A 12876-nucleotide genomic window follows, 5' to 3' on the forward strand; every position below is an offset into this window, starting at 1 on the left:
AGTCACTACAACGTTCAACTTTCAAGGGTAAGGAACATCAAAGGGGACCAAAATGTGGACTCTAAATTGGATAGTGTAACAAGGAAAACAAAAAAAAAAAAAAAAGTGGAGAAAGTAGCAGAAGGCTGTGACCGATTTCCTGCGTTCGCGTTTTAGTCCGTATGATGATGGTTCTTATACTTGACTTGAATTTTTCAAAGATGATTTAAGGTGTTCTAGACTCTATATGTAGCAGTTCGTCAGGGTAGGAATTAGAAAGTAATTGTTTTTTGAGGTGAAACATGTAAAATTGGAAGTATAATTAAGAATTTTCAAAATCTTAGTGGTAAAATTTATGATTTTCCAAAGTGTGGGGGGCTCCATGACCCTCCACTGTTCAATTTAGCCCCATCTCTGCCGTCTGTAGTGTAAATAGGAGACTGGTCTAAGAGCTTTGCTAGTGGGAAATGGCATTATATTTTCCGTTTGGAGTCATGGGACACGTAACCATCGTGTTCCATTCATGGTTTTTACTAGTATTTGTTCGAGAAGGGTTCATGGCAAAATTCAAGTCTCTTCGATTGTGAATTGCAAGATCTTCCTTGCCCCCAGCTGGAAACTTCTCAATAAATCAATTGTTATATTTCTCAATTCCAAGTTTTCATGGATTGATTCAACTCTCTTTTGAAGTGATGAATACATTGAATCTGGTATTTATAGAGAGATTAGAAACTCTTATAAACTATATAATCATAAAACGGTGTGATCTTTGATTATTAGATATGCTTTGATCATCATCCACTGGTTGTGGTGTTTCTTTTATAAGGCATCCCCCCCACTATTTTCACCATTTAAATTCACTGGAATATTTTGTTTGGTATCATCATTGCTCCATGTTCAAAATGTAGCTTCATAAAAAAATAACTTCTCGTCTAATAACAAATTTTCCAGTAACACTATATAGTTTATAAGATCTTAAATAATCATTAATAATAAGAAAAATGCATTTTTTTTCTTTTATCATTTAGTTTTTTTTTTTTTTTGGTTTGGAATATAGGATGATACACCCAAAAACTATGAAATGATTTATTGTCGGTCTTCATTCAATCCAAGTTTTCTCTAATGTTTTATCTTTAATAATAAATGTGAGATTTCTATTCAAAATATAAATGCTTGAATTCAAACTAAAAATTTTTGCTCTAGTTGTTTTTTAATATTTTTATTTTATCTAATCTCAAATATTATTGGAGGTGTCCTTGCAAAGAATACTTTTCAAGATTGATTAATCAATCGATTGAAAAAGATAATTCTATGTTTTGAAGCTTTAAATTGTTGCATTTTTATCATCTCCTTTTCACATATATGTTATTGATTCGGTTGATGGTTCAATTATTCATTGAGAAAAAAAATTCTCCATTACTTTCTAGAACTTAGAAAATTATCCACTATGCTATAATGATCATAATGAAAATTATTCATAGGAGACTCTTTTCTAATGCTATTAGAGGATGATTTCTAGTTTGTTTTGGAGGTTGTTTATGCCTTGGAAGGTCCCTATTGCTGCTGTAAATTTTCTAATTTTGTATTCTTTTTTCCGCCATTAAAGTATGTTAAAATTGTTGTGTTTTGGAGTTGCTACGATATTTTTCTACGTTGTATTTTGCAACTACTTGTTTTGACTTTTCTAGCTGCGTTTAGGGTCTTGCAACTACGAGAGGCTATCGTTGCATCTGGTTACTGCCAAAAACGTCGCCGCGTTTGCTACCATCAAAAGGAAAAAAGGCTACTATGTTTAAAAACACTAAAATCACGCAAGTATTTGACCTCCCAAGTTTTTGTTAATGAATTCAATATTTTTTAAAAAAATTTAAATATATTTTCCCTCATATTTATTTATAAAAAATTACAACTTCTAACTATTAAATAAGTTTTATGTATACAAATCTTTTCTGATAAAGAATTCTAAGATTTTAACTAACATCTGACACCATTGAATTTAGAGGTAAAAAAATTTAAAAAACTAATTAAATCAAGAAAATAAAAATAAAAACTAAAAAAAAACTAAACCAGAAAAAAAATCCAATTAATTTATTAAAAAATTCAAAAAATATTTGATTCGATTAAATGTTAGTTTTAATAATCTGAAATTAATTGAACTACATCAAATCAAACCAGTTCAGTCATCTCTGAAGAAAGAAAGAAAGAAAAAAAAAAAAAAAATATATATATATATATAATTTTCTTCCAACCCTCGAGACCAAATCGAACCCGGTTGTTCCTCCCCCAATTTTTCTCTCAATCTCAGCGTCTCCCCTTTTCTGGTTCCTATCTTCTCGTCTTCTCCAAGAACTCTACAATTCTCAGCTACATTTGACAGCGGATTTAAGTGAGAAACTTTATAAAACTGAGGTAGTTAACTTTAGGTCGTCAACACGTAGACCTTCTTCATTCCGCTTTTCTGCTTCCACCAGCAAGATCTGAGTTTATTATTCTCTTCCTTGAAAATTCAAAAAAAGCTCGTGGAAACTAAAAAATCATTAGTAGATCTAGAAGAAAAACACAGACAAGCAAACATAACTATAAAGCAGAAGGGATTTTTTATATCTGATCTCCTCAAATCTGGTGAGGCATCTTGTACTTAAGTTTTCCTTTTTATTGTTTGAATGCAATTAGTAAATCTGTATTGTTGGAGAGAAGTGTAAAAGAATTTTTGGATATCTTTGATGAAAGATATGTTTCCATTCTTTGCTCTGGTTTCATTACTCAGTAGTTTATGTCAAATCAACACATATATGGTCGGTTTTCCTGGTTTTTTACTTTAATTAACCGAACCAAAATTAACCAGAACTAATTTCTTTTAATTTTAAAAAAAAAAAATTTAGCTTAGTTATTTTTTTTAATTAAAAACCAAAAAGGATCATCTTAACTAAATATAACTATTATGAATAATTAAGTTGAATATAAAAATCTTGATTGAATTTTTTGTTTTTAAATTTATTATTTTTAAAATTTTTAAAATTATTTTAATATGTTAATGTAAAAAATAAATTTTAAAAAAATAAAAAAAATATTATTTTTATACTTAAAAAAAAAACTTTAAATGACATTTTGAAATATATTAGAAAACTAATACCCTCTCTGCTTTATGTTTTTTTCAATCATAATAATTGAATGGTAGAACTTAGACGAGAGACACAAATTTCTTCATCAAATTTTCTATATATACATACAAACACTCAAAACAGAAGAAAACTATCAATCAATACCAAAGTCTGGCCTATCATGTTGTAGAAAGAAGACAGATCGGACAATTTTTCTACAGAAGTGTTTCCCATCTTGTCAAAACTTCCCTCCCCTCGTTCATCTTCAGTTTTCCCATGTAAGAGCCTGCATTCCTCATTGTTACACCCACCTGCTTCAACCTATTCTCTTGTTGCAGGCTCAAAGCTGTGTCTGACTGTTTAAATAACATGATAATTAACGACATAAGATCAGAAACCTGAAAAAAAACAGAACTTTTAACACCCTGTGAAATGTGATGTATGGAAGTTGGAACGGTAATCAATCTGAAGAAATTCCTCTCCAACTTGTATTTCTGATTCTTCTGATGGATTCATTCCTTTGCCAGTAGTGTATATATCTTTCAAAGGTGAGAAACGTCTAATTAACAACTTTCCTGTTCTTCTCTAGTTTTGCTTGATCTAGCTTTAGAGGCTTCGCTACAGATGTACTATGAAGCTTCTTCTGATAGGTATATATCAGCCACCGCGAATTCCTGCATATTAGCTTTATGTTAGTCCACAAACATGGCAACCATAAATTGTTTCATCAAAACAACACCAACAAAGAAAAAAAAAATACTGAATCACAAACTCATTTATTGTATAACACTTTGAATTTACTACTCACGGATTTTAAGCTAAAAGGATAAGGAAATCTCTACAGCTAGTAGGAATGGGGTGTGTTAGTGGAAGAACTGCTTCCCAAGAATTGATCACTCATTGAGTCTGCTGAAAGTTGAAGTGGGGAAGAAGCATGCTTCAATAGCCCAACATCATCCTCACTAATATCCAATACATCTGCCTTTCCTGCTCCATAATTTTCTTTCTCCATTCTTTTCAATGTCTCCAACACTTCTTCCATAGTTGGCCTCATTTCCCTCTCTTGTTGCAAACACCGGAAAGCTAAGTCTGCAACTGATGTTACCATCCTCCTCACTACGAAATCCTTATCAAATCCAAGAAATGGATCAACCAGCTCATTCAAAGCATGATTTTGGATTTTGTTGACTGCCATGTTGGACAGATTAATATCGTGCCGACGCCTATTGGTGTCCACTGCTTCTAAAGATGATATCAGCTCAATCAAGACGACGCCAAAGCTGTAAACATCACTCTTGTCCGTGAGTTGGTAGCATTGATAATACTCCGGATCAACATATCCAGGTGTTCCTTGTGGAGCAGTCGTTAAATGAGTGACATTAGTTGGGAACAATCTGGACAAACCAAAATCAGCCACTTTGACACAGAAGTCATTGTCTAGGAGAATGTTATTGGTTTTTACATCTCGATGTATGACATCTGAAGCATGGAGGTGCACCAGCGCACTGGCTGTCTCTATGGCAATGCTTAGCCGAACAGGCAAAGTGAGCAAGCGAGAGTTTGACTGTCTTCCATGAAGATGATCAGCAACAGTTCCATTAGGAATGTATTCATAAACCAGTAGAAGCTCTCGGCTGTGCCTGGAGGTACATCCGTGAAGTTTCACCAGATTCCGGTGTTGTAAACGAGCTAGGATCTCAATTTCATTCATAAACTGCTCAGTACGTTTCATGTTGTTCTCATATAGGCGCTTGACGGCAACCTCATGTCCATCCCTGAGTACACCTGATAAAACAAGCAATAGCAATAGAAATTTAGAAAGAGTCAACAAAGCAGTTAATGGATGCAAGTTCCTATACTGCAAAATGAAATCATTTCATCTCTAACCATAATAAACAATGCCAAACCCTCCATCTCCAAGTTCTCTTGAAGAATCAAAAAAGTTGGTTGCTTCCTCAAGTTCATCATAGCTGAAAACCCGAACTCCAAAGTAGGTACTACCCTTATCAATGTCAGACCTTAAGGAGGTAAGAGAAGGGGTGGTTTGAGAAAGATTAGTTGAGGTAGCAAGGCCTTTGCTTGAAGGAGTTGCTATAGGAAGTTCTTCGGTTTTCTCTAGGGCGGCTTTTCTTCTCCTCCGTTGTATAAAGGCCATGATCCAGCATCCCACAAAGGCACCAATAAAAGCACCTGCTGAGCTAAGTCCTGGAGATGAAAATAAATAAATAAACCAAAAATGCTCAGCATGTATTTTTGGTGTTGATTTTATAAAGTGTGTAGCAGAATTGTACCAATTTCGAGTGCTTTGTTTCGAGGCTTCTTCCCTGCAAAAAAATCATGAAGCAAGAAACATCAATGACCACATTGAAGCAAGTTTTCAGTAGGCAGTAGGCACTTAGTAAGCATGATCAATTGGACTGAACTTGAAATATAATAGTGGCTATCTCAATTATTATTTGTTGAACACAAAATAGTTCATGTCTTGATTCAGATTATATACATACAAGCTACTGTCCTAAAGAAACTGGAACATTAAGGGAAGCAGGTTCTCCATTGCAAAAATCGCAGAGAAGCATTGCAAAAAACAGAGAAAACAGGGGAATCAAACTATGAGTAATTGAATTGTTCAATTTTCCCCATCACTCAACACAACTTCTAAAGAAATAACCTCGAATTGTTACAATTAATTATTCATCAACACTAAAAAAAAACCAGTGAACTTGTAAGCCTCTGAAAGTAGTTCAAACATCGATTCTTGAAATTATTGAAGCATTTGCTTGGAAATTATCAAAGACCAAAATATGACAGGATAAAACCTGACCTTGCTCAAATATGCAGGAGAAGTTACAAATATCTGAAACATAATTTTGTTCCTTGACTACTTAGAAGAGTAGGATGGCTAGTTGCATTTCACTAAACAAGAAACCTGGACAAATTTCAGTTCACTAAACGAGGAACCTGGACTGGTGGGGATGAAGAGTATTTAGCAATTCTAAATTAACTGAGAGTAATTTCATTAGACAGTCTCTTGCTCCTGCTACTGCTAAAGAAATAATATATCTCGACACATACTAGGTTGGGAATACTTTTAAGGATTGCTCCATGTGATACCTATATTTTCATGTTATAAAGTCTTTGTCAGTTAATCGAAGTCTTTGTTTCCTTGATATACTGGAATTAAATGGTCAAGGAAGGTGTTCTCTTCAGGATCATGGAGCTTTGAACAATTCCTAATAGCTAGCTAGGTTCCTCCCTCTGCTCAAAGGAACGATTCACACCTGTTTCTTTTACCAGAGGTCCTCCTACATCACCTAGCCTGGAGGGCATATCTTAGATTTCAGCTATCTCTATCTATCCAATCATGGCATCAAGAAAGAAAAGAGGACATACTTGTCGATTGACTAGGTGCCTGTGGTGATGATGAGCATTCAAAATCTCTAGGTTGATCCGCACAGTAACAAGTGAATGCTGTAGTGGTCCTGTTGTACCCACACAGACCACCAGAAGATTCACATGCATCACATAATGAATCATTTGTACTCCAAACCAACTCAAAACCTTGATTAATAGCTTCAAGCAACTGTGCTACAGTTGGACTGTCTAGAATTGGCACAATAGCTGATTGAAGGGCAGGAACTTTAACACTATTGTTGCATGTTGTCAGGTAGCTGGTTAAGCTTGGAGCAGTCCCACTAAGGAGAGAGAGGTTGGCTGTTATAAAGTATCCCATCATAACAGTGTCGTTAATGTTGCAAGTAAACTGAGATATTGATAACGCTGGTGGGCTTGGACTAGGGCAACCATAGAACATTGTTACCTCAGCATGATCTGAAGTGTAATTCAAGAGGTTTGGATTCAAAGAGGTGTTGGAAAGGAGAGTAGGACATAGATTTGCTGTGTAATCTGATCTAGAAACATTGAGAGTCCGCGATTGGATATTGACACCAAGGAGTTTGTAAGTCGATCGCATGATTGTGATCTCCGGATCTTGGTTGCTGCAACCGAGCTCAAACCCGGGATAGCCACAGTAATCAGGCCTATCGGATCCCGAGAAAGGATAACCAACACCCTTAATATTTCCGCAATCAAATGAGTTCATGCAGTTCATATATCGCTCATCATCATCAGCAAACACAGGTGCTGAACCACAGACCAAGGCTATGGTTAGGAGTAGGAGAAGCCAAGACATGGCCTGAAGTAGTAGCAGTCGTGTTTTTGCAGAGGGATTCACAGGAAACGTTGTTCAAGTATTGAGTTAAGAGGGAAAAACACGGAGGTGGGAGTTATTTACTCGATCAATACAATAGAATTGGTAGTACTTATTTGACCAATGGGGATTTTGTCAAAGGGAAGCTTCCATTAGAATGGTGAGAGTGGCATCAACGTAAATTCAGGCGGCCAAACAAGTAGGCAGGTCATTTTGTCAGCAAGATAATGCGTATTTTGAATCCTGATAGTCAAATTCTGTGTTCTTGTTAAAATTTTCGAGTTTCTTGTCTTAAATTTATGGTTTCATACTTATTGTTCTACGGCCAACGTAAATATTGGTATCTGAATATTAAAAAGATACTTTTGATCAGTAGGTAAAAATATATATTTTCTTGCAACCTAATTTCTGGGTGATTAAAAGGTCATTTGGGATTGCGGTATAAAAAATTGGTTAAAATTTATTTATTTTTATTTGAAAATTAATTTTTTATTTTTTAAAAAATATTTTTAAATGTAAAAACACTTTAAAATATAATATTTATTATATTTTCAAACATCTTAAAAAAAAATTTATTTAATTTAATGATATTAAAATTTTGATCAAATAAATAACCTGTTCAAAGTTTTTTTTATTGTTAAACAATAATATAAATTATAATCTAAAATTTTATTCTGAGATTGAAATGATTTTTTAATATGTAATATTAGAGTAATGATGATGAGTTTATGAGTTTTAGCTAGAAAATCGTGTTTACGCAACTCACAAAATACCGAAAACAGGTTCGTCAAGAATTTTAAGAGCTGACTTTTGAGTTTGGCTTAAATTGGAAGGTGATGTGGCCACTTGACACAAGCGATTCCATAGCACTTTTGGTAGACCCTTATACACCAAATCATTTCTTAAAAAGGAAGAAGAGATGTCTATTCCTGTTTTCATGGTAGCTACGAGCCTTTATATGTGTGTATGTCTATATATATAATTGTTATTATTTAAATATTTATTTGTTTGATTTTTTTAAAAAGTTTTTTTTATTGCGTTTAGTTTCATGAATTGTAAACCGCCACGTTAAATATTTAATAATCAAATTTCATGATATATCTTTAGATTATTTAGTTTTTAAGATCCTAATTGTTGCTCCACGTGTGAATGTTTTAAATGAAAATCTATAAATAAAAAAAATCATATACACATCACTACTTTGACATTATAAAAATATAAAATATAAATATAAAAATTAAATATAATTTATTGTAAATACGAGTTTGTAACTACGTACTGTAACCTTATTTTGATATCCTTTTGGCTGATTAAGTTTATATGGTATGATGACGAATCAAGGAAAAAGAATTTTGTGATGTTACGGTGCCCTATGTTTAAATTCCTAGAGTAAACGTGTGAATTATTTAAAATTAATTTCATAGATGCCACCTAAAGTCAAATCAGACGAAAACAGGAGGTGGGAATTTGAAGTTTCAGCTGATAGATTATTCCAGGAAAATGAACAAAGAAGAAAATGACATCTGCAGAAAGACCAAGTCTCTGATGTGGACTCCATTTCTGCATCACCTTGTGAATTTCCTGGTGTTTTCCTACCTTATTTCCCCCCATATTTTAATTACCAAATGTTCCCTGTAATTTTGTAATTTTATGTTGACTAGATACTTTGCCGGTCCAGCCGTCAAGGAATTCTAGTTATAATTAGGCTTAACCTACACCAAGCAATAGAAGAATCCAGTTTTTTTAAACATGTTATTTTTATTTTAAAAAAAAAACCTAAAACAACTATCTTTCAAGGTTTTTTTTTTTTTTAAAAAAAAAAAAAAAATTGAATGGGCTTGAATAAACTCATTTGATCCACAATCTAGATATTGAGAAGATCAACCTTAAATCAAATTGAGACTTATAAATTTATTTTAATTCAAAAGAGGATATTTGAAAAGAAAAGGTTAAATTGGTGACAACTCAACAGTACTTAATTAACAAACACATAGCGAAGAGATTAAAATATCATAGAAATGAAAATATATATTGTTTTTGTTTTTTAATCAGATGGACTAACTAATTATTTTTCTAATAAAACGAGGACTGAATAAATAATTTTAGGCAATTCTTAAAGCAGACAAGTTAAATTCTTAGCTATGATGTTTACTTCAGTCCAAGTCTAATTAAAATAAAATTAAAATAACAACACAGGAACGGAACTAATTAAGGTGTGTGAAGCATCAACAAGTGACTGGAGTTCATCATAAACTGATTCGAGGAGAAGTTGAGGTACATACCTCGAGCTGGAGAGTAACAAGTTGATCCACTTTTGATGGACAGTAACAAGTTGCTTGGTCAATACCACAAGCTCCTTTAGACCCGATGCAATTCCAAACACGCCTCCCAATTCGACCTTCAATCTTACCTCGAATGCTTTTTTTCAGGAGTTCTTCCCAACATATTCCCGTTTGGTGGCCTATCTGTTATAGAAAACTGGCACTAAGACACTACGATTGCATTCACCAGGACCTGTATCTCCTACTTGGATATAAACCACCTTGATCATTAACCTCATATATTTTGCAAGTGAAAGGTATTCTACCTGCAGGAGGAGCATCCTTGCAACCATAACTGAATGTCAGATTTTTGTAACTCTCAACATACTCGAAAACCTTAGGATTGAACGTGCTGTTCCTAAATCGAGGTGAACACGTTAATCCAACCATGTTGTCCTCTCTTGCAATACTGAGAGTTCCCCTTTCCGGATTGATATCCCAAACACGATATGCAACCTGATTGATATTCATCTTGGTGATATTACTCTCACACCTGAGCTCCAATTCAGGAACGCCACAGAGAGGCACTTGATCTGTCATTTCCCCAGAATGGAAAACCCGCGGAGGTATGCCCACACACAAAATGTTTACGACAGGCAGTGAACAGGTCATCGTTGCTCGAGGATGAAGGGACTTGAATGAAAGAGCAACAATACAAGAACAAAATCTGATAGAAAAGAAAAGGCCGAGGAATTCATTCTGGCAAGAGGAAGGAGCATAGGAGAAATGGAATTGTGTGCTAGCAAAAATGGGCTTGGTTGTTTCTGGGATAGTTTCGAGCATAAAGAGATGAGTCTTGACGTGCTAATTATCAATTTCAGGTAAATAAATACATCAGAAAGGGATACATGTGAACGCAAAACTTGGATTTAAATGCTTGGTGGACTAAAAGTTTTTAATTTAATTTTTTCTTGGGAAAGGGCTACACCACATTAATTTCTTTCTACGAGGCCTCTATATGCAAAATGAAATCTTGTATGCTATGATGCATCACTGTCTTGGACTAAAAGAAGAGAACAGAATCGGTCAAATATATTAAACGACACGCAAAAAAATCCTCGCATAGTTTGGAAAATTATATATGTGGTTGATGATAATTACATGAAATCGGGTCTTATTAAATCAAATTTAATGATGGATTCAAAAAATTAAGTCAATTTTTTTTTATTTGATCCAAAAAAAACTAGTTAATAACTATTACAAGCCCTTCTCCAACTGTCAAACTTGTATTTATAATTAACAATTACTGAGAAAATTGTAGATTAGTTTGAGAAAACCTTTCGGAGTAAAAAAAAAAATCGGTAAAATTGAATTATTTGTTTTAAAGGCATGGTCATGTCAGTAAAATGTTGTATATTAGAAAAATTGGACTGTGATAGCCCACATGCTACAGCTTCCAGGAATGGGACATCAAATTGGAGTGTTATGACAAATAAAAAACGCACTTTGAGTATGGACTGGGATAGTAAACTAAGAGGTAAATGTGGAGAAATTAAATTAAATGGAAGGTTGAAAGTTGAAACCGATTGCGTGACATTGGGTTTCAGTGATAGAGACGAGGACTCACTTGACTTCACTAATAGAAAAAGCAATTTTATTATATTTTTTTATAAAATATTATTTATTTGAATAGTATTTTTCATTTATTTTTTGTTTTTCTTTTTAATTTCTATTCTACCTCTTAATATTTGATTGATTTAAAAAGTTAGATTCCATGATTTATTTTGTTATGAGGTCATTCTCATATCATGACCCAGGTTACAGGTTTTGATAAATTAATTTAATTTTTTTTTGTATTTTAATTTTATTCTTTAATATTAGGTTTGTTGAGAATTGAGTTTCATAATTTTTTTAATTTATTTTTCTAAGTTATCATATTCTCATTATATAAGCCTATAGGTTTGATGAGTTTAACTTGACTCAAGTTTTTTTCTTTTTTTTTAATTGATTTTTTTTATATTTCATCTTTCAACATTAAACTGTTTGATAATTAAGCTTTATGATTTATTTCGACTTGCTTTTTTATGAAATTATCCTCGTCTCATAACTCGAATCACGAATTTAACGAGTTAACCCAAATTAACTCGAATACTTTTTTAGTTTTTTTTTTATTGTTTTTTTTTTAAAAAATCAACCTAGACATGGCTTAACCGAATCAATATCTTAGTTGGTTGAATTATAATTATAAATTTTACTTGGATTAAGTTTGAACCCGCGTTCTTACTATTTCAGGATGCTTACAGATTGTCTACTCCCCGTCAAACACTTCACAAGGATTTCGTAGGGAAAGGAGCGGTGCAATATTTCCATGGTGGGAGCCCAGCGTCAAGATCTGAACTTCAAATCAAATATCAGCTTAAACCTATCCACGATGGAGATGAGAAATACGCGTTTCTTCAGCCATCTGCCGGGAAAGTCCATCAACATGATGACGCACACGGCATGCAAAACGACTTGTTGACTAGAATGCTTCACAATTGCATTACCTGTTAAAGTCATTAAATATAGTAATTTAGCTGTCGTTGTCTAGGTCATGGATTCTTTTTTGTCTCTGTTTTAGCTGTCGTTGTCTAGGTCAAAGCTGATATCTTTGGCTATAAATCACACAGGAAGAAGAAGATTGCCCGTGGTTCAAGTAACTTGGTGCTTTCTAACACGAAATCCCAGTCAAGTAGATAATCGGATGTGGATTTTGGGCTTTTATACAATCCAATCCAGCAATTTTGTGAATTGATGATATTGGATCATAACTATTTTCCGGGATTTACTACTTGTTATTGCTGGGCTCTAGTTCAATTCTTGTATTTTATTTTGATGGATGGTTTGTGCTCCAACTATTTCCGGGCCTTTCTTGTAGTGCTGGGCTGCTTATTGCTTCCAGTCTGGAGGCTTCTTGTGCATTTATTCAACCCAAAGTTCAGGAAGGTTTAACTTGTTTTTTTTATTAAAATTTATTTATTTTAATATTTTCAGATCTCAATGCTAAAAATAATTTTTTTTTAAAAATAAAAAATATATTATTTTAATATATTTTTTAAACAAAAAATACTTTGAAAATTAGTTTCTACCGTACTCCATTAATACTGAAAAATTATGGCGCGAACTCATGTCTGAATTTTGTTTCAAGTTCATATTATAATAATACTTATTTAGTTAAGTAATTAATGCGTTTCTGCTACCTTCATTTTTTTTCTTTCCTTTTTGCTTCAGCATGATTATCGCCGAAGATGACATGCATTTATTGATGAACAGGCTGCCTTTTCTGAAG

General features: G+C 33.3%; 1 protein-coding gene across 1 annotated transcript; it reads right to left on the bottom strand.

The window, feature by feature from the left end:
* Positions 1-3503: 3503 nt before the first annotated feature.
* Positions 3504-7669, bottom strand: LOC118029666 (LEAF RUST 10 DISEASE-RESISTANCE LOCUS RECEPTOR-LIKE PROTEIN KINASE-like 1.3). Its single transcript, XM_035033565.2, has 5 exons — positions 6471-7669; positions 5372-5404; positions 4968-5285; positions 3889-4865; positions 3504-3754 (listed from the first exon to the last, which is right to left on the bottom strand). The coding sequence occupies exons 1-4, from the start codon at positions 7267-7269 to the stop codon at positions 3925-3927; spliced, it is 2091 nt and encodes a 696-aa protein (XP_034889456.1). The 5' UTR covers positions 7270-7669; the 3' UTR covers positions 3504-3754; positions 3889-3924.
* Between the last annotated feature and the right edge of the window lie 5207 nt (positions 7670-12876).

The sequence above is a fragment of the Populus alba genome, chromosome 17 (assembly GCF_005239225.2).
Source record: "Populus alba chromosome 17, ASM523922v2, whole genome shotgun sequence".
Lineage (NCBI taxonomy): Eukaryota > Viridiplantae > Streptophyta > Magnoliopsida > Malpighiales > Salicaceae > Populus > Populus alba.

Excerpts from the sequence above, each read along its gene's own strand:
- LOC118029666 (XM_035033565.2), bottom strand. The coding sequence starts at position 7,269 with ATGTCTTGGCTTCTCCTACTCCTAACCATAGCCTTGGTCTGTGGTTCA. Across the intron at positions 5,405-6,470 it reads GGCACCTAGTCAATCGACAA|GGAAGAAGCCTCGAAACAAA; the intron begins GTATGTCCTCTT and ends ATTTTTTTGCAG. Across the intron at positions 4,866-4,967 it reads GTTTGGCATTGTTTATTATG|GTGTACTCAGGGATGGACAT; the intron begins GTTAGAGATGAA and ends TTGTTTTATCAG.